At 33.8% G+C, this 20,375-nt stretch overlaps 1 protein-coding gene across 1 annotated transcript; it reads right to left on the bottom strand.

The window, feature by feature from the left end:
- Positions 1 to 19,683: 19,683 nt before the first annotated feature.
- Positions 19,684 to 20,022, bottom strand: BDCG_07034 (uncharacterized protein; the record flags this gene model as incomplete). The annotated part of the gene is made up of 1 exon (XM_045422800.1): positions 19,684 to 20,022. The coding sequence occupies one exon, from the start codon at positions 20,020 to 20,022 to the stop codon at positions 19,684 to 19,686; it is 339 nt and encodes a 112-aa protein (XP_045278364.1).
- Positions 20,023 to 20,375: the final 353 nt, after the last annotated feature.

Genomic DNA, 20,375 nt, shown 5'->3' with positions numbered 1-20,375 from the left:
TAGAAGAATGAGATAGAAACTGCTAAGATATATACTACTGTATATTTTCTATCAAGACTTTCTCTCTTCAGAGTCTTGATATTATAGAGAATATAAGTCTGTTTCTATATAATAATATAAATATTATCAGCAGAATGTAGAGGAACTGATTATTTATATCTCAAAATAGAAGACTTTATCAATGATTATATCAATATAGAGTTAATTCTCAAATTCAATAGAAATCTAGTATTGCTGTTCTCAATCTCTTACAGAATCTATTGAATATTAAGATATTAAAACTAGATTTAATATATCTCACTGTACAGAGATCAAAGACTCAGTCAGATCTTAAGATATACTGATTTTATAGTTGTTGTGTCTGCTGATTATATATTGAATACAGTTACTGAGGTATCTTTTTGTACTTTTCTGTCAGAGATGAGCCAGATTGAGAGAAGTGATATAAGAGTGAGACTTAGTATTAATGTCTAGATACACTGAAGACAGACTGCAGAGATTACACTTCAGAAGTGATCATTGAGTATATACTTGATATTATCACTGAGATATCTTTTTATATTTTTCTGCTGAAGATGAGTCAGATTAGAAAGAGTGATACAAGAATGAGACTTGATGTTGATGTTTTATAACATCAAAGATGAACAGGGTTTTCGCGGAGATTACTTCTCAGATATCTTCACAACTACAGATTGAGAATCTTCCAAAATTGAGAAGATTGATGCATATGACTAGGTCTCTTCACCTTACAATTTGTATGGCAATTTGGCCCGGGGTTGTGGTGTGATAGGGGAGAATGAGGGATAATTCCACACAGGAGTTTCAAACAACATCTGGTTCATGTTTGGCTGGATAACTCCACCACCACACAGGGTATGCGGTCGGCGATGGGGTCAAAATGCTCATATGATTGAGGGCTTTTCAATGAATCTATCAGCGGGTTCTTATTCGAAAAATCGAGCGAGTTCGTGGTGGAGCGGTTTTTGACAGTGACAGCTTGCTGACTGCTATCTTTAAGATGATTTAACAAATTTACATGCCAAATCAATTCTAGAGTTATGAAAAATTGTTGAGAGTACATATTCAACTGTTACACTGATAATATATGATATTCTGATAATTTCATTGACAGAGATGAGAATGAAGTGAAAGTTCAACTCAAGTTAAGATATTTATCACTATTATCAGAGACAATTACAAGAAGAAATAATTAAGAAACTTATGATTATAAAATATGAAATTATCAGACAGTTTAATATCTCTGATCACAGTATATCAGAGAAGTGTAGTTTTTATGAGAAAGTGAAGAATAAACTTATACAAGAATGTATTTAATTGTTTCATGAGTATTATCAATAATTGTTATCAAATTCTGATTATATAAGCAATCACTGAATAAACTGAATGAGACTGATTTTAATCTTCAGTTTCAGTCTTATTCTGATTTTGAAAGAATGATTATCTTTCACAGTTTATTCTGAGAAATTACTCTCATTTTACTGTTCTTGAATTAAATCTGATCATTTTTCACATCATTTCTCTCAGAAATGATTTATTTTCAGATTTTTTTGAGACTTGATTCTGATGGGACTCACACTAAGAAATGTATGAGATCAGACTAAATGAGACTAAATGTGAAATTTATGGTTCTGCCGGCCAGTCTATCTCTGAGTACAGTATTGAAGACAGACAGCTGTAGAAGTAGTAGAACACTATAAAGAAATAAATTAATCAAGAGACTGATTTCATAAGCAGTGAATACAGACTTTTAACATATTATTCATTCTTGAAAATCTATAGAAGATAATTAATTAAATGTATTATCTATTCAAGAATTTATACAGAGTAGATAGTTGATGAAATGTGTGATCTATTATTCAAGAATCTGTACAGAGTAGATGATATAATTGATAAGATAAAAGATAAATGTATTATAAGTATGTAGAGACATAGAAGTTATAGTGCAATATCACAGAATTGTGCTTTACTTAATTCTACATCAATCAGTGAGCTGTATTCACATCAAGAACTCTAAAAAGGAAATTCTCCACTTTTAATAACCAGGGTTTTCATCATATATTTGCTTCGCTTCGCTCCGCAAATAACATACAACAATGATAACAAGAATTTCTAAGAATAGGTCAACGTCGGTAGTCCCTTCCAAAAGTAGTTTTGGTATCGTTATCGAGGACCTACGCAGTATAGTTGCACAAACAGGTCGTTAAACTTCCTAGGAAGCTCGATGTTTCTATCAGCGACAGCAGTAGCATGTCTATCTGAAGGAGTTCAATTGTTGAACGATATACTTTAAACTTATTAGCACCACTCAACCACTGACAAAACTACAGGGATATATACGGATTGAAGAGCGGACAATTGCGGGATGAAGACCGTAAAGCCTTATTATTATTATTATTATTCTTCAATTATAGATGTATGCAGTCAGAGACTATAACATCTACCTGAGAACTTTTAGTTCTCACGGTTTTTCCTATATCTGTAAAGTTAACTATTATACATTCATCAATTTCAGATATGCAAAATCAGAAAATTCCAGCCCAGAATACAAAAACCGTTTACAAATTGCAGTGTTTTAACATCTTGGATGCTAGACCGTAAAGCCTGATGTAGATATCAAAATCGCGACTCGTGCTGGAGCTTCATATAACTCTGCATCTCTTTTGCAGTCCTCTCCTTGTACATGTACATGTACAAAACGATTTCCACTTCTGATAATTTCTCGGTGTTGTGAAAGTATATCTCGCTTGAAAGTGTTGATGAACCGGTTTCTGACATCTTTAAGTTCGGAAACTGAGTCCTCAAGGTCAGAGATACGGCGCTCTACTGATTTAAGTCTGTTCTCAACGCCAGCCAAGGAGGATTCTGTCGCCTTCAAGAAGTCCTTGATCGTCTGTCTATATGTCGAAATGCCACTCCATGTACTGGGACACTCATGGTAAATGGCGGAGTGCTCCTTAGCCGTCAGCAGTCGCTGCTCGAGGGCTGCTTTTCACTTCTCAATTTTTTTGACTGTTGATCTGTTTGGAGGTGAGAAAGCATACTGAAAGGAGTCTTAATTCAAAATATAACCAACTACTTTTGAAATTGATCTGACCAACTGTTGACAAATAAGTGAACGGAGCCACAGAAAGTAGAAGAGGATGCAAGTACGGGTCTGTTAGTCTTTTCAGTTAAACAGAGTGACTAGATGTCAGGAAAAAGAGGTTATACACTACTGAACACTATCAACATCGTATTACTACAATATTTCTCATCATTATCAGCTTACTACAACACTTGTCTAATACTCACTTATGCTAGCTCTCTTGGCTTGTACATATATTTTACTATAAATAGCTCTATCTTTTGTATGAAATAGATATATTAGATAGTGTATGAATAATATAACAAGCAGATCTTGATACACATAAGATTTATATGTATTCAACATATTCATCTGTGACACTTAATTTAACAGTTATAAGCCTGGTAAGCAGCATCTGAAGAGAAGTATAATACACTGATCTCAATCCTCATTCAAACTGATAACTATTATTCAAACTGAGATAATAGATTCTCACTTATATATGTTCTGAAATACTTAACTGATATACACTCTGAATTCTGATCATATCTATTCTTAAATACTTGAACTGATTTCTCAATTCATTCAATATAACTGATATGACAGACAAGACAATGTCTAGTGTAACTGTACACCTTAGTGTTTCTGAAGATTGAAAACTTTGGTACAAGCATATACTAGAATATACAAAGAACAAGAAGACATCAGACTTTATCAATCTTGATAAACCTGATATCTTCTCTGAACTAGAAGAATCTCTGAAATCTGAGTGTTCAGAAGAAGTCACTGCAGAGATAAAGATAGTATATAATATCAAGATCACTGCATAAAAAATCAAATATATAAAATATGAGAAAATAAATGAAGATATAACAAAGATATAAGATGTTATATAAAGAACAGTGAATGTCACAGAGCTATAATATATACACAGTGAGAATAATAATATAAAGAACATTATTCATTCATTAAGAGATTGTCTCTCACTCATGACTGCAGATTATCAAGATAATATAAGAACTTGATATCATGATCTCTGCAAAGCACTGAAAAACAGAGATATAGAGAAGTGATTAAATAACTGATCACTCATCAAAGATAATATCAAAGAGATGAATATAGCTGAACAGTTCAACTTGAAGAAAGATTTCTTAAATATGAATCTAGTTATTGATGCAGATTATATACAAGTATGAACTAAGAATGTTCAATGTGATAAAGATGTTATATCTTTGATAGAGTTAGTTAAGAACTTTGAGAAATAGTATAGAGAAATGAATATTCTTAAAGAAGATAAATCTATGAACTTTGCTACTCTTAATGAAAGATCTTAGCAATTATCACTAGTGATATTTAAAAACTGTATCTGCAGAGCTCATCACTGATATACTCAGTGCTACTATCTCAATTCATCAAGAAAGTCATCTGAATGAAAGAAAAATGAGAAGAAGAGAACTCAGATTAATCAAGTTCTTAAAAATAAAGAATTGAAGAGATACATTGATTGTGTGATATCTAGAGATTTATTCATGAATACAGATATAATAGATATCAATGAAACAGTTCTAGAAGAAATGATTCTGAAGTAATCAGATTATCAATCTATTAATTATCAATCTATTAATTAGCAGATCTGAAAAATATTGATGAACTCTTCAAATTCACACTTCTATCTTCAAAACTTCTGAATCTTTGATACTGATGTGAAACAGTATATATACAATAATCAAATATGTTTTCTATTCTTTACATCTGTGAATGAGAATGTGAAAGTCTATACAGACAATTTCAGCACTAAAGTTGAAGATTATGAAACTGTTAGAACTATCATGATAAATGAAGCAGAAAAGCAGTTCAATGTCAATCTCATTAACACAGCTTATATACTGAATTTTCATATAAATATCATTGTATGAAAACTGTGTTTTCATATAGAAGATATCTATTATGATGAAAAAGACTTCAGATTGTGAAAATACATAGATAATACAATCTTTGCATGTATTGAAGTATTTGAGAGATTGCTAGTTACATAATATAGTGAAATAGCTGTTTTCTCAACTATCTTGAAAAAATTCACTACTGAAGCTGATGCAGCTACTACATCACATACATCTAATATCACTATATCTGAAAAAATAATATCTTCAAATTCTTCAACTTCTATAAATTCTTCTTCTAATCTGTCAAAACACACTTCAACAAATCATTCTTTCAACCTGTCAATATGTATAAAACCTTCTTAAAAACCTAAGATCTCTATAGCTACTCAGTCTACATTAGACTGGCCGCCGGGACCATGAATTTCACGTTTGGTCCCATTTGGTCTGGTCCCATACATTTCTTGGCATGAATCCCGCTGAGACTGGCTATCAAAAAAACATGCAAAGTGACTATATATCAGATCTTAAAATGGAACCATGACTTGAAAAAAATGAGAAAGTGGTTCCATTTGGTCTCATTTAGTCCCATTCTTGGCATAAAGTTACTATTTTTAGACATTTTAAGGTTTTTTTTAGACTATTTTTAATTTTTTAAAAAGTAACACTTTTTGATAACACTCAAATGAGATTTAAAGTCATTTAAAGCAATAAAAATAATTTAAATTGAGAAGTGGAAATCATGGTCCCATTTGGAAAATGTGACAAGAGTAGACAGTAAGTCCCACTGGGACAGTATGAGACTACTATCTAATGTTAAAACCGTGTAATGGGATCAGTTGAATTGGTAATAGAACTATCAAAAAATCTGGTCCTGGTCCCAGACACGGTCACACGGTCAGTCTAGTCTACATGATATAAGAGATTAGAACATTCATCAAAAATTATCATTCAAAAGCTTGTAAATGATGCAACTGATGTTCAAATCATCAATCTAGAAGATGCTGTAAATGAGCTTATCACTGAGCTTTGCAAACCCTGTCATCTATCTAATACAAAAAATCAAATATCTAGACATTTTCACATTAGATCTCAAATATCATTTGAACACCTATACATGAATATCATACATGGCCCTACACAGTGCTATAATGATGAGTGTTATCTCATACATTTCATGTGTGATTATCTACATTTTCATATAGCTATAACAGCTATCTGAAAATCAGAAATCTGAAAAGCTCTTAGATAAGCTATCAATTGAATTAAATATCAATTCAACTGTACTATAAAGATTATTCATATCAACAATGATACTGTAATCAAGAAAGCAGATGATTTCATAAATTAAGTGAATAATGAAGGTCTAGAGATGAAGTATTCTTCAGAATATATTCATGAGTAAAATCATGCAGCAGAGTGAGCAGAAGTAATATTAATAACAAAGACAAGAACTCTACAGATAGAATCTCTTCTGTTATAATCACTTTTCTCTGAGATTGCACTTACTGTCATCTATCTAGTGAATTGAACCTCTACTAGAATTCTAGATTGAAAGTCATCTCTTCAAGCATTGAAAGAATTTCTACAAATTAAATCTTACTTCTGTGCTTATCTTTGAATCTAGAGATGTCACATCTATACAAAGATACTGAATAAAGTTCTTAATAGAAACTACTCTCAGAAGCTAGATCTCTGAGCATATATTAAATATCTAGTTGAATATGATTCTACAAACATCTATCAAATTTGAATTTCACACTTAGAACAGGTAATAAGAGCAAGAGATGTAATGTTTGATAAGAATAGAAAATTCAACTTAGAAGATCTCTACATTAAAAGACAACTAAGAGATTGAGTATCTAAGAAGATGAAGCTTCTACATATGAAAGTTTAAGAATCATTGATGACTTTTATAAATCAATTGAAAGAGATTATAGATGCAGATATTGATGTTTTTCACTCTGAAGAAAATGCTCAAAGCTCTGAAAAAAATAGAGAAGGAAAATAATGAAAATAAATATTATAATGTTTTGATTCTTTCTATATCAGATTCAATGCCAGAGTTAACATATTCTAATGTTGATATTAATACTTATTCAACTGTGATAGATAATTAAACACAGAATATCGTATCTAGAGCTTATAATATCAGTGCTGATTTTAATGAAGTGAATATCATTGAAGACTGCAGAATCTGAAAATGCAGAGCTGCTCATCTTATAACAGTTTCAAATATTAAAAACAATCTGTTATAAATAATCAATGATGTAATGTGACGGAATTGAAGTGATGACTAGTCAGCAGTGTTATGTAGAGATAGTTGTTTAAGAAGCTGTATAAGTGAGCCTAACTATCTTGCTTAAATAGTGAGCTTGTAGACTACAGAGTTATTGTGAGAATATCACAGATATAATACTTAGTATATTAAGAAGATTGTATAAGACATGCAGTAACTCTTATATATATTTCAGTAGAAGAAAAATAAATCACTGATTTCTTTGATAAGAAGTCAGCATCTAACTATTCTATATAGACAATAAATAGATACTCTTCTCTTATTTTATAAGTGAGAATAGCTGAAGTGATATCTCAGCAGTGTCTTATTATTGAGAAAGAGTAATCTACTGATCTTATATAGAAGTGAGATTCTTATATTTATTAATTAAATCTTTCTATAATATATCTGAATAATGTTATAGAGTGATTGAAAACTAGTTCAGATAGAATGAAATCATCTGTATAAAAGTAATAAGCTGTATGAAACTGTAACAGAGTCTTGATATAACTGAGAGTATAATAATACTCTTCTCTTTAAGAATATAGTCTCTATACTCTTAAGATTACTGAATTAGAAATTATCTTTGTTATATAGTAACAGTTATAAACTGATTAATGTACATGTGCTGTGTGTGATATAAAGAAATAGATGAGTTTTTCTACTGATTATATAAATTTTCTCTTTCTCATCTTCATTCAAATCAAACACATGTGGTTCGGAAGAACGTACGACCGTCGGATAATAACGCGGCCGCTTCCGAACTAGTGTACGAGTGTAAAGGGGGCCATAGCGGCCACTAATTAATTTAGTGTATAATATTACAATATATAAGAAGCCGGTGTATATCTGTAATTATACACTGACTTAAGCAATCTTTGAATCACATCTGATAGCATGTTTAAAAACTGATGAGAAGCACAGACTTCTTCAGAGTGTGATAATTCTGTCTATGAAGTAATTTATAGTTATCATATCAGTGTGATTCTAGAACATCTCAAAAGATAGTGTATGAAGAGTGATAAGTGAAAGAGTATCTGATTGATACTGCTTTGCTTATTAAGGAAAAACTTCATACCCAGACAAATGCTATGTATGTGAATGAATAAGATATGAGAAAGAGAATAAGAGCAGTGAATCAGATTCAAAGAAGTTCACTCTCTACTTAAAAGAAGAATAAAAAGAAAAGAGTGACTATCACTGAAGTTATACAATAATAACAGAAATTATATAATGATACAGTGATATAATAATAGACATTATACAATTAATGAAAAATCACTGAAATAAATATCTCTTCTAGTCAATATGAATAATACTCTTCTCTGCTATCTGAACTGAAAGATATGCAGAACCTCTTAGAGAGTTTACTTAAAGCAGTAAGAAAAGCAGCTGAGATCACTGAACTGAACTTAAAGCTCTGTACATGTATAAGAATTCTAAACAAGATCAAGGTCTTGTGTATACAGTGATAGACTGAGATGAAAGTTAAATAATAATTAGTATTCACTGCAGATTAAGTATTCACTATAAAGAGCTTCACTGATACAATCATTATTATTAATAAGAATAGAGAAAATCAGATCTTAGATCTACAGTAGAAGATTAAATATTTACATAGATAGATAATTACACTGAATGTGAAGATCTCACTATAATTGTTCACAATCTCTTCAGAAGTGTATATATTATCAGAGATCACTGCACAGAATGAGAATCTGAGTATGAAATACATTAAGCTGAGAGATCTGTCAGAGCTATTAAGCTTCAATGATGACTGAAAAAATAATGCTGCAATCAGCTGACTAAGTCAGATGTGATTATATTATCAGATTAAATATGAACTCACAGATAGATAGTCAATGAAATTTCAACAAGTCTTAAGATCTGCTGCATTTCTACATGAAAAAGCAAAGTTATTATGAATGACTGATGAAAAGATGAATCTCACAGACTCAGAGTGATATTTATTATTAGTATTATTATTATTCTTTCATTATACTCATATGCAAGCGGAGCTTATGATGAGTTCTTGTGTGATGTTAAATACAGGTCAAGTGTTGATTATACAGGAGGAAATACAGGTGTTGAGACCATATCAAGATAACAAGAACATAGAAAATACAAAGGAGTGATAATTAGATACATGCAATAATAACTTCCCAGCCCAGGAATATAGAGTGATTTTTATTAAAGTGATTTGTACATCTCTGTATTTATTAGAAACCTGAGGTGCTTGAGTTCCGGATTTAATGTATCCTCTGCGGGTTTCGAACTCACACGCCTTGGTTTCCCACACCAAGGTGCTACCGGGTGGCCGCATTAACCATTCGGCCACCGGGGCGAGTGATATTCATTCTTATGAACATGAAATGAGTTTTTCAAATAAATCTTGCACAACTTTGAGAAAGTGAATGCATGAGACAAGTGTTATAAATGCTTCACTGAGTGTAGACAAGTGAGTGATCTTACATCATACTTCATATACTTCAGCTTATACTATCTCATATTGAATGAAGAGCTTTCAACATCTTTCTGTTTACAGATCTTTATTCATGATCTTACACCTGAGTTAAGAGCAGAATGAAAATACTTAATCTCACAGTCAGACACAGTGAAGAAAGCATATAATATTCTCATTGTACAGAAATAAGCAAGTTAATTATAACAGAAAATACTGTAATTGAGTATATCTTAGTGAAGAATGAGTAATCAGACTTCTATGATACAAGTTACACACTCAGATACAATGAATCTAGATCTGAATATCATTGCTAAAGCACTGAATCTCTTAAAAAAGAAATCTTCTAAGTGAAAACCTTGATATCATGAGTATTAAGCTTGTTTCAACTGTGAATATCAAAATCATGATATAAAAGATTGCACTCAGTGTGCACAGTCAAGAGAAGTAAGAGAGTTAAAAAACTAGCAGAATCAGTGAGCTCAGAGACACTTACTGATATTCTATAAAAAGTCTTCAAAGTGAAAGAGATGCTCACATTAGATGACACTCTGAATTCTGTGAATATAAAGAAGAAGCAGGCTTCTGACTGAGATGCAGATGAGGATGAAGTAAGTACTCATCTTAATATCTTGAGACCTGAAATATTAATGTATAAGAGACACTTGAGTAAGAATTGATAGATGACTGTAAAAGTGTTAGCAGACATAGAAGCTTCTATACAATATATTGATGATTATATAATTCAAAGACTGAAAGAAGTTCACTGAGTGAAGAATTCCTGATACATAAGATTATCTGATATCTGATATTTGATATTACCTGTAAAAGTAAGAGTTCTCTTGCACTTCAGAGAATGATCTTGCTATATTTAAGCATGAGAGCTGCAGAATGTGAAATATGACCTTATTCTCAGACTTAATTGATTCTAAAGATTCAATCTGCAGATTCAATAATGTACATATCACATGTGATTAACTGATAGAAAGAAAATGATTCATATAATTCTATCAACTGATATGAGAAGAACATTTCATGTCTCTGATATAGAAGAATTAAATCTGCTTACACATTAACAAGTAAAGAGAATGATTTGCAAGATCTCATCTGAAAGTATTCTGTATGTAATACAGGATCTGAAAGTGAAGAAAATCAAGATAAAGAATATGCAAGAGGATAAGTGTATGAAGAAGCTTCTGAAGAAGTATGAGAAGGTTTTTTAAACAGATCTTTCACTGAAATTGTCACTGAAATGAGGATTTGTACATGAGATTGACATGAAGAATGTAAAACCAGTCAATCAGAATGTGTACTCTCTGTCACAAATGCATCTTGAAGAACAGAAGTGTCAGATCACAGATCTTCTAGAATATAGTCTTATATAACTCTCATTAAGCACATGAGGCTTTTCAGTCCTATTTGTGAAAAAGATGAATGAGAAGTGATAGATGTGTATCAATTATAGAGCACTCAACAAGCTTATGATCAAGAATGAATATTCACTGTCACAGATTCAACAATAGTTGAATACAGTTGAAAATATCTGATATCTATCAAAGATTAATCTTCTCTTAGAATACTGACAGATGTGTATAGATGAACTGTCAGTTCTGTGAACTGCATTTAATATACAATGAGAGAAGTTTGAATTGCTGATAATATTATTTAATCTGACAAATGTGCCTGTTATCTTTCAAACAATGATGAATACAATTCTTTATAAACAGAATGAAATCTCATATCTTATATATCTTGATAATATTCTAGTCTTTTCAAACTTATATAATAAACATCTGAAGTATCTTGATGAAGTGCTTACAACTCTGACAGAGTATAAGCTCTATATTAAATTAATCAAGTGTGTGTTTGAAATGAAAGAGTTGAAGTTCATAGAATATGTAGTGAATGATGACTGTATATGCTTCATTCTGAAGAAATTGAATATTATAGTGAATTGACCATGACTGAGAAACATACATCATGTATAACAGTTTCTTGAATTAATCTTATATTACTGCAGATTTATCAAGAATTTCACATGAATATCTATATCACTCTCAGATCTCTTAAGAGAAATAGATGCAAATCTGTGAAAGAAGAAGTTTTATGCAATTATCTGAAATACTGCATGCAAAGAGGCTTTTCTCACACTGAGAGAATGTGTAATAATATTCTCAGTGCTTATTCAATCAGATTGTGATAAATCTTTCTACATTGAGATGAATACATCTGAATGAGCTATCAGAGGCATTCTTTTACAGATGAGTAAGAATGACAAGCTGCATCTGATAGTATATAATGATAGAAAACTATCAGACACTGAGCTCAATTACTCAGTACATGAAAAGGAATTGCTAGTAATCAAGTACACACTGGTGTTATGAAATAGATATATTAATAACAGGCATACAATAATAGTGATCACAGATCATGAAAGTCTTATCTATCTACAATTGATAATAAAATCTTTCAAACACTTAGTATATTGAATCTCAGAGTTCTAAGTATATAATCTTCATATCAAATACTGAAAGAGACTGAATACTGTGATGTCTGATACAATCAGTCACAGACTCAATTTCATGAGTGAGAATTCTGCAAATCAGGTATAAGAAATGTTCATGCTAAACATACTAAGAGAATACAAGGAATCAAAAACTTCCAGCCTTAGAATATGAGTTTCAGAATGAATTATATACAGCAAACTCTTTTGAGGAAAAATGTCAAGCTTTCATGAGAATTCTCTTTCAGAACTCACCAGATTCAGATTCAGAGAAAGAGAAAGAGAATATATCACTTCTCAACTACATTGATGAAAATGACTGGGAATGACCTGATCTTACACAAGATGAATTAGAGTCAGCTATCTTCTCAAGTTCTGTTAAAACTGCTGCAGGTCCTGATTCAATTAATCACTTGATTATTCAAAATACATATTTCTACTTAAAGAATGAATATTTTGAGCTCTTTTTCAATCTCTTGAAAAATGAATATCATTCTGAATGCTGAAGAGAAGCCACTGAAGTGATTCTTACAAAATCTAATAGAAAAACTTCAATTCCTAAGTCATATAGAGTAATATCTCTATTGAACTGCCTAGAAAAGGTTTTAGAAAAGATAATAGCTACTCAACTATCTTTTATAAGCTCTATAGATGATTCTCTTTTATTCAGTGAATAAATGAGAGATAGAAAACAGTGTTCTGCAATTGACACTGTTCTCTCAGTTGTTCATGATATTCAAATAGCAAAGCATGAGGGTCTGGTCTCAACTGCAGTTTTTATTGATATAAAAGAAGCATTTGATCATGTTTCAAAGTTAAAGTTAATTCAGACATTGAAGATATTAAAAGTGCCACTTTCTGTAAGAATAAGTGCTCGCAGGCGATTATTCAGGTGTTTGCAGCTTGGCGTGATATGTACTGTTAACTACTAGAAGTGTTCACAGTAGGAAGATAAATGTAGAGGTCAAATGTATAATAGCATTCAAGCTGAGTTGTGAATAGTATTCGCGAACTCCAGTCTATATAGTTGTGTGTAGCCAAGGGCCGCTAGCCCTATTGATTATGCAAGAGATAGGAATAGGGGTAAAGAATCCATGAGGAGCAGGATTTCTTACATATCCCCCCCTCTCTAAGACTTCATTCACAAAGCCTTTCACTGAGTGACTTCATAGTCAGCTCAGCACTGCAGTGATACTCACTAAAAATCCTTCACATCTATAAAAAATCTCAGTGAGGAAAAATCCCTTGTTACTGTGAAGAGAAAAGAGTCTGTCACTCAGTTTCTTGTTCTGTGAGATTCTTTATAATCTACAGATTCTTCTCTGACTATCATACAGATTCATCTCACATCTTTCATACAGAAGAGTTTCAGTTAACTCTCAATCATTTTCATGAGATTCTTGTGTGATCATCACACAGATTCATCTCACAGATGAATCACTCTCTGTGAGATCACCCTTATCAAAGAGAAACATTCACAAGTTAATCTTTTATTCATTCTTATAAATCATTGCTCTTTGACACTGTAGAATTATGAGGAATTTTCCATTCTTTCACCAACTCTGTAGAATTGTAGAATCAAGATATTCACAGTCTGTAATCACTCTTTATAGTCACATAGAAAGATTCAGGCCTGCAATTCACAATCACTCTTGTTTACTAGAGTAATCTGACTGTTTCACAGAATCACTCACAGTGTAAGCAAACCTCTCTAGAGTAGTATAAATATCCCAGATCTGTCTGTGAAACTTCATCTTCTTTTCCCTTTTTCTGTAACAGCTCTCATTCTCACAAACTATGAGTATTCTCATTCATCTGCGAAGTGTTTTCACTCAGATGACAGAGAGAGAGTGTTTCTGACAATGTTCACATGTTGATTCAAGAACTTTCCAAGAATAAAAATTTTTTCAATTTCAACATCTTTATAAACAATGTCTGGCCACTGCTGAGCTTCTCATGAGTGTCCCTGCAACTTCTCTGATCACTTTTTACTGGCTGATGAAGCAGGGGTGCCACTGTCCATGACTGTGCCTTCACTCTTCTCAGCCCTGTCACTGCACCTGATCTTCAGGCCAGCAGCTCATCCCATTCCTTCCCCAGGCCAGCTCCTGACTTCAAGCAGTGCAGTCTCTCTTTTTGCTGTAAGTCTTCTCACAAGTAATTCCTTACAGATTCTAGCTGACAGTTCTTATGAAGCTTTCAGTGTTGTCAGTGTCTTCTGTGGCCCCGCGGGCCTACAATCACCCCCTTCCTGCCTGCACAATCTCTGACCAGGCATATGTGAATATGCCTAGGTTCTCTGTCAATGATTCTCACGCCGCGGCGCATTTCTGCAATCTCATTGTCAATGAGAGATGAGTCCCTGAGTACCTATAAAATCCAGGTAATCAAGGCAATGTGAATGTCATGAATTCACAACAGAAGTTGACCTGAGCAGATGAGCTCTCTCTTTACATTCTCATTGTTTCTGAGCTGAATACTCCAGCATAACTGAGAGAGTAGATACAGCTTTGTGAGAGATATCTGATTATACACACAGATGACCAGTCTTCAAGACCCTGCTGCAACTGTGCACATCCTGATGTCCAGCTTCTCTGAAGTCTGTGCATTTCTGGTGATCTTCATGTCAAATGCAATAATTGTCTGTATCACAGACATGATACTTTCTGCTTCTTTGAAGAGAAAAATTGATAGTTGTGAGAGAATTGAGTGTTACAGATATTAATAATGTGAGTGTGAATTTTCTTTATTTTTTCTTTATTAATCTCTAAATTGCATTCACAGTCCTGTTTATTTTCTTGTTTTTTAGCTTTAATGAGAACATGTTTTCTTCTTTTCTTGCATACACTGCAGACTGTTCATCTCAGTAGAAACTCATCATCTTGTAGACTAGAGTTTGTAAATGACAGTGTTAATATCTTTATTACAATCAGGTTCTTAGCAAAGACTGCATCATTCTGACTTATCAGGATTTGTAGTATGAAAGTCATATCTCAGCTTCTGCAGATGTCTTATCTGTCTGAATGATTTTCAAGTGAACTCATTTATCTTATCAGAATACTCTTATCACTGAACCTTGAATCAGAGCTCATAATCTCACTTCTCTGAGTTAATAATTTCTTTAACCTGATATTCTCTTTCACTCTCTAGTGCTTTATAAACAGAGTGATGAGTCACAGAATTCTCTTCTGAGAATTCCTTATATTCACAGAGCAAAGAGACATGAAAAACATTGTGCATCTGCAACTCAGATGACAGTTTCAATCTATAGAACTGTGAGCTAACTTTCTTCATAATCTTGCAAGACTCTGTCTACAAGAGATTCAGCTTCTTACTAGATCTTCACATGATGATGTTTTCTAAACTCAGTCAGACTCTATCATCTTTCTTGAAACTCTTTATAATATGCTTAGAGTCATAGTATCTCTTCTGATACTCTTAGGTCTTTCTCAAGAATTCACAGACTTTCTTCTGAATCTCCTGAATTCTCTCAGCCTGTTCATGAGCATCATCACACTCTATAGTGTACTCTCGCGGGTCCATCAAGATCATCTGTGGATGAGTCTCAGTGAGCATCTCAAAGAGGGTTTTATCTGTGCTGACATGTTTTGAGTTGTTGTATATGAACTCTGTGAGTGACAATTAATACATTCAGTCATTCTGATTGTAATTGACAAAGCATCACAGATACTGTTTCAATATACTCATCAGATGTTCTGTCTGATCATCTGTCTGTTGATGAAAAGTCATGCTTAGATCTCATAAGATCTTCAGTATAGTCATCAGATCAGATCAGAACTCTTCTGTGAAGATTGATTCTCTGTCTGAGACAATGTTTACAGACAATTCATGCAACTGAATCACATTGTGAACAAAGATATGAGTCAAATCCTTTGACTTCAAGTTCTTGTAGATGAGTATAAAGTGTGTTATCTTGATGAAGTGATTTACTATCACCAGCACACTGTCAAAGCAGGCATCATATATGTCCTTGCTTTCAGAGAGGCTCACAAGGACATTCATTCCTAGCTGTTCCCAAGGTTCCCACAGAATGGATAGAGGAGTAAGTTCTTCATATGACCTGGATCACACTACTCACAAACCCTGACAAACAGCACAAGAATTCACTATCTTCTTCACAAGTTCTTGCATCTTCAGTCAGAAGTATTTTCTTGTAAGCAACTCATGAGTTCTAGTGTCTGTAAAATGACCTGCTAGAGAAGAGTCATGATATCTTTTAATGAGTTCTACATGTAGAAACTCATTTGCAGGCATATAAATCTGGCCCTCTCTTTGCAAGAGGCTATTTAAGTCTCTTCAATTCTTTATTTCTGCAGGATTGATCCCTGCTGTGAGCAGTTTCTGAATATACTGAGTATATTCATTCTTCAGTTGCAGTTCAGACAATCTGGATAGAAGATCTTACAAAGACTTGTACTCTGTTTCTCCTTGCATCAGGTCTTCCACAGTGCTTCTCAAAGCCTGCAAATTCTTCAGATTATAGATACCCTCTTCAAGAATTCTTACAGAGATTCTCAGAGTGTTGACTCTCAGTGTTGTAGAGAGTAGTTGTGCAGGCTTCTTCTCTCTCTTCTCCCTCTTCTCTCATGAGGAATTGAGAGACTCTTCAGTCAATCTCTTCACAACACTCAGTCTGAGCATCTCATGAAGCTTTTCTGTCTTCTCTAGTTTCTCTGTGTCTGTCATCCTGGCCTCCTTAACATAGTCTGATCTGTGAGAGAGTTCATCTGCTGAGTTCTTAGTTCTCTTGATATATTCTATCTTAAATCAGAACTCACTCAGTCTCTGAGTTCAGTGAATCTGCTGCTGTGAGAGTTTCTTGATTGAAGTAAACTATTACAAGCTGTCATAATCAGTTCTAACAGTAATCACTGTTATAAGGCTCTTGAAGTAGTGATATCAGTGATGAAAGAATTTCACTATTATAAGAAGCTTCTGATTATAAATGTCATAGTTGATCTTCACAGATTGCATCTTCTGTGAGAAAAAGGCCACTGAAACCCAGTTCTCATTTGACTGTAGTTATGAGACTATTTCTGAAATTGTAAAAAAGAAGACATCTGTCTTCAATCTGATTAAGAGCAAGAGATCAAAGTGAAACAGTATCACTGCATCTATGAATATCTGTTTCAATCTTGTAAAGGCCCTGTGAGCTTCTGAGATAAGAAAGTTCTTGCAGTTCTCTCTTCTCAACAATCTTTTCATTCTCTATTCACAGGATGACTTCTTCTTATTTTCACTCTTCAGTATGTCTGTAAGAGTCAAGAAGATTCTTATGAACACAAAGATAAATTATCTATAGAAATTCACAAAGCTCAGAAAGATCTGAATCTCATGAATACTAGTTGGCTTCAGTCATGATAGAATAGTCTCAATCTGTGAAGGTTTCATCTGAATATCATCCACAGTGATTACATATTCTAGGAAATTAATCTGACAGATACTGAAGTTGCACTTTGTAAGCTTAATATACAGTCCTGCCTCATCTAAGGCCTTCAACACACTTTGCACATGCTCAGTGTATTCTTTCTTCTTCATGAAGTACATCATCACATCATTCAGATATATTATCACAAAGATATTCAGATATACACAAAGTGTTTTATTGATGAAAGACTGGAATGTCACAGAGACATTAATCAGATTAAAAGACATCACTAGATATTCAAACAATTTCAGTACAGTTCTAAAGACAGTCTTTCATTCATTCTCAGACTGTATTCACAGTCATGTATATGCATTGATCACATTCAGTTGTATGAATATGACAGCTTCTGTGAGACAGTTGATCACATTCTCAATCAGAGACAGGAGATAGTAGCTCTTTATTATCTTGAAGTTCAGATTGTGATAGTCTACACATAATCTGAGATCTTCATTCTTCTTCTTCATGAATATCACAGGGGCTCCCACAGAGGCCTGTGAAGATCAGATAAAGTCATTCTTCAGATTCTTCTTCATATAGATCTGCAAGGCCTCTGTCTCATGATGAGAGAGTTTATAGATTGATTCTCAGAAGGGTTTCTGCCCTTCTATCAAATCTATTATCAGATTCTCCTTGCGGTGAGAAGAAAGCTCAGCTGTCTTAGCTGAACTGAACACCTCTGCAAGATCTCAGTATTTCTCTGATATCTGAAGCTCAGTTTTCATGACTACAAGATTCTCAGACACTCACAAAGTCATCACATAGATAAGCTTGTCTTCTCTAATCAACTCTACAGCATTAACTGCTTCTATCTTCACAAGTGAGTCTGTCAACACTGATCAGAAGTATAAACCTGACTCATGAACAGCTATGTGCAGATTATGTCTTTGAAGTCATGCAAGTCTCAAATACATGTCATCTGTGATATCTGTGACAATCACAGTTTTCACAAATCTTCTCCAGATTTCAGAGAGATCTTGCAATTCAAAGATGACTCTTATGAGTTTCTCAGCTCTCAGATCTGAGTTCTCACACCCTGCTTGTTGCAAGAGCAGGTTCTCAGTCTTCATCTTTCAGCTTATTCACTCCGCGAGCTTTAGAGACATCACAGTGACCTGGGATCCTGAGTTCATCAATACTTCCCATGCTTGCAGAGCAGCAGCATTGCAGTGCAGTCTCTCTCTGTGAGCAAGCATTTTCATTGAGAGAGCAACAGATTCAGATGTCAGCTTCAAGACCCTTAAGAAGGCTGTTGCTGACTCTGTCTGTGACTTCTCAAATTTCTATTTTGATTTGTCTGAACAGTTTGCATGAAGATATTCTGATTTAGAACAGATGAAGCAGAGTCTCTTTTTCTTAATCTCTCTGTTATATACTCTGTTCACAGGAGCTTGTGAAGCTCTTTCTCTCTGCTCAGCAGTCAGATACAAATCTCTCTATGTCTTGTCATCTTTTTCTGACAAATCTGTTCTCTGTTGTCCTGGTCCTTATGAGGCCAGTTGATGATCTGCTCTCTGCAGGTCTGTGACTCTCACAGTGATCTGTAAGTAATGAATGAGAGTCATCAGTTTCTCCAGAGTCAAGAACTTAGAGCCTTGCTCAATGAGCTTGTCCTGCATATCTTTATCCAGCTTCTTTGTAAACATCATTATCCAGGTCTTGTTTCAGGGCCCTGTTTTCACAGGCCTCAATTCATATCATAATTCCATGAAGCACTGTGAGTAGTCTTCATCAGATTCCTCATCTCTTTTCCTAATATTGATGATTGCGGCTCAGGTGTTCTCTGTTCAGCTCACAGAGTTTCTCAACTTATTCTCTAGATAGGTCTTAAGAACAGATCATCAGAATCTCTCATGATCATTCTCTAGATAATTCAGCCAGTTCTTGGCTTCAGTGTAATAGAGGCCTGTCATTGCATAGGTGATAGCTTCTTCATCTTTCATGTCACATAGCCAGGCTTGTGAGTCAATTTCAAATGCAAACTCACAAAAGCTTTTATAGATTGTGATTCAATAGATGGCCTTAAGTGATCATAGCTTGAGGAAGTTTCTTTTCAGTTTGTGAGTGTCTCTGAAGATCATGTCTAGGGACTCAGTTTGAGGATGTTTGCAGGCAGTAAGCATTTCTTGTAGAAAAATAGCTTGATCCCGCAGGAGATGCTCAAGGATGTTCTTCACTGAGATTGGTTTGTTTGTGAGTTCAGAGAATTCCCCTGTCACAGATGCAGAGGATGATGTCCTGCAAGTGGTTGATAAGTCCTCTGGGACTTCTTCCACAGAGGTTATCCATGATTCGGGTGGCTGCTCCTGAGTGCCTGCAGTAGGGTTCACAGGGGTTGAAGCATGCAAGTTTCTAGTTCTTCCAGTCATAACAGGCGATTGCTGACTGACTGAGCTTGAAATGTAAGAATAAGTGCTTGCAGGCAATTATTCAGGTGTTTGCAGCTTGATGTGATATATACTGTTAACTACTAGAAGTGTTCACAGTAGAAAGATAAATGTAGAGATCAAATGTATAATAGCATTCAAGCTGAGTTGTGAATAGTATTCATGAACTCCAGTCTATATAGTTGTGTGTAGCCAAGGGCCGCTAGCCCTATTGGTTACGCGAGAGATAGGAATAGGGGTAAAGAATCCGCGAGGAGCGGGATTTCTTACACTTTCTCTAATAAAATGAGTTAACTGTTTTATGTCTAAAAGAAGTATACAACTCTTCTTTGATG

The sequence above is a fragment of the Blastomyces dermatitidis genome, assembly GCF_000003525.1.
Source record: "Blastomyces dermatitidis ER-3 genomic scaffold supercont1.7, whole genome shotgun sequence".
NCBI lineage: Eukaryota > Fungi > Ascomycota > Eurotiomycetes > Onygenales > Ajellomycetaceae > Blastomyces > Blastomyces dermatitidis.
This window is presented reverse-complemented; position numbering and strand designations above follow the sequence as displayed.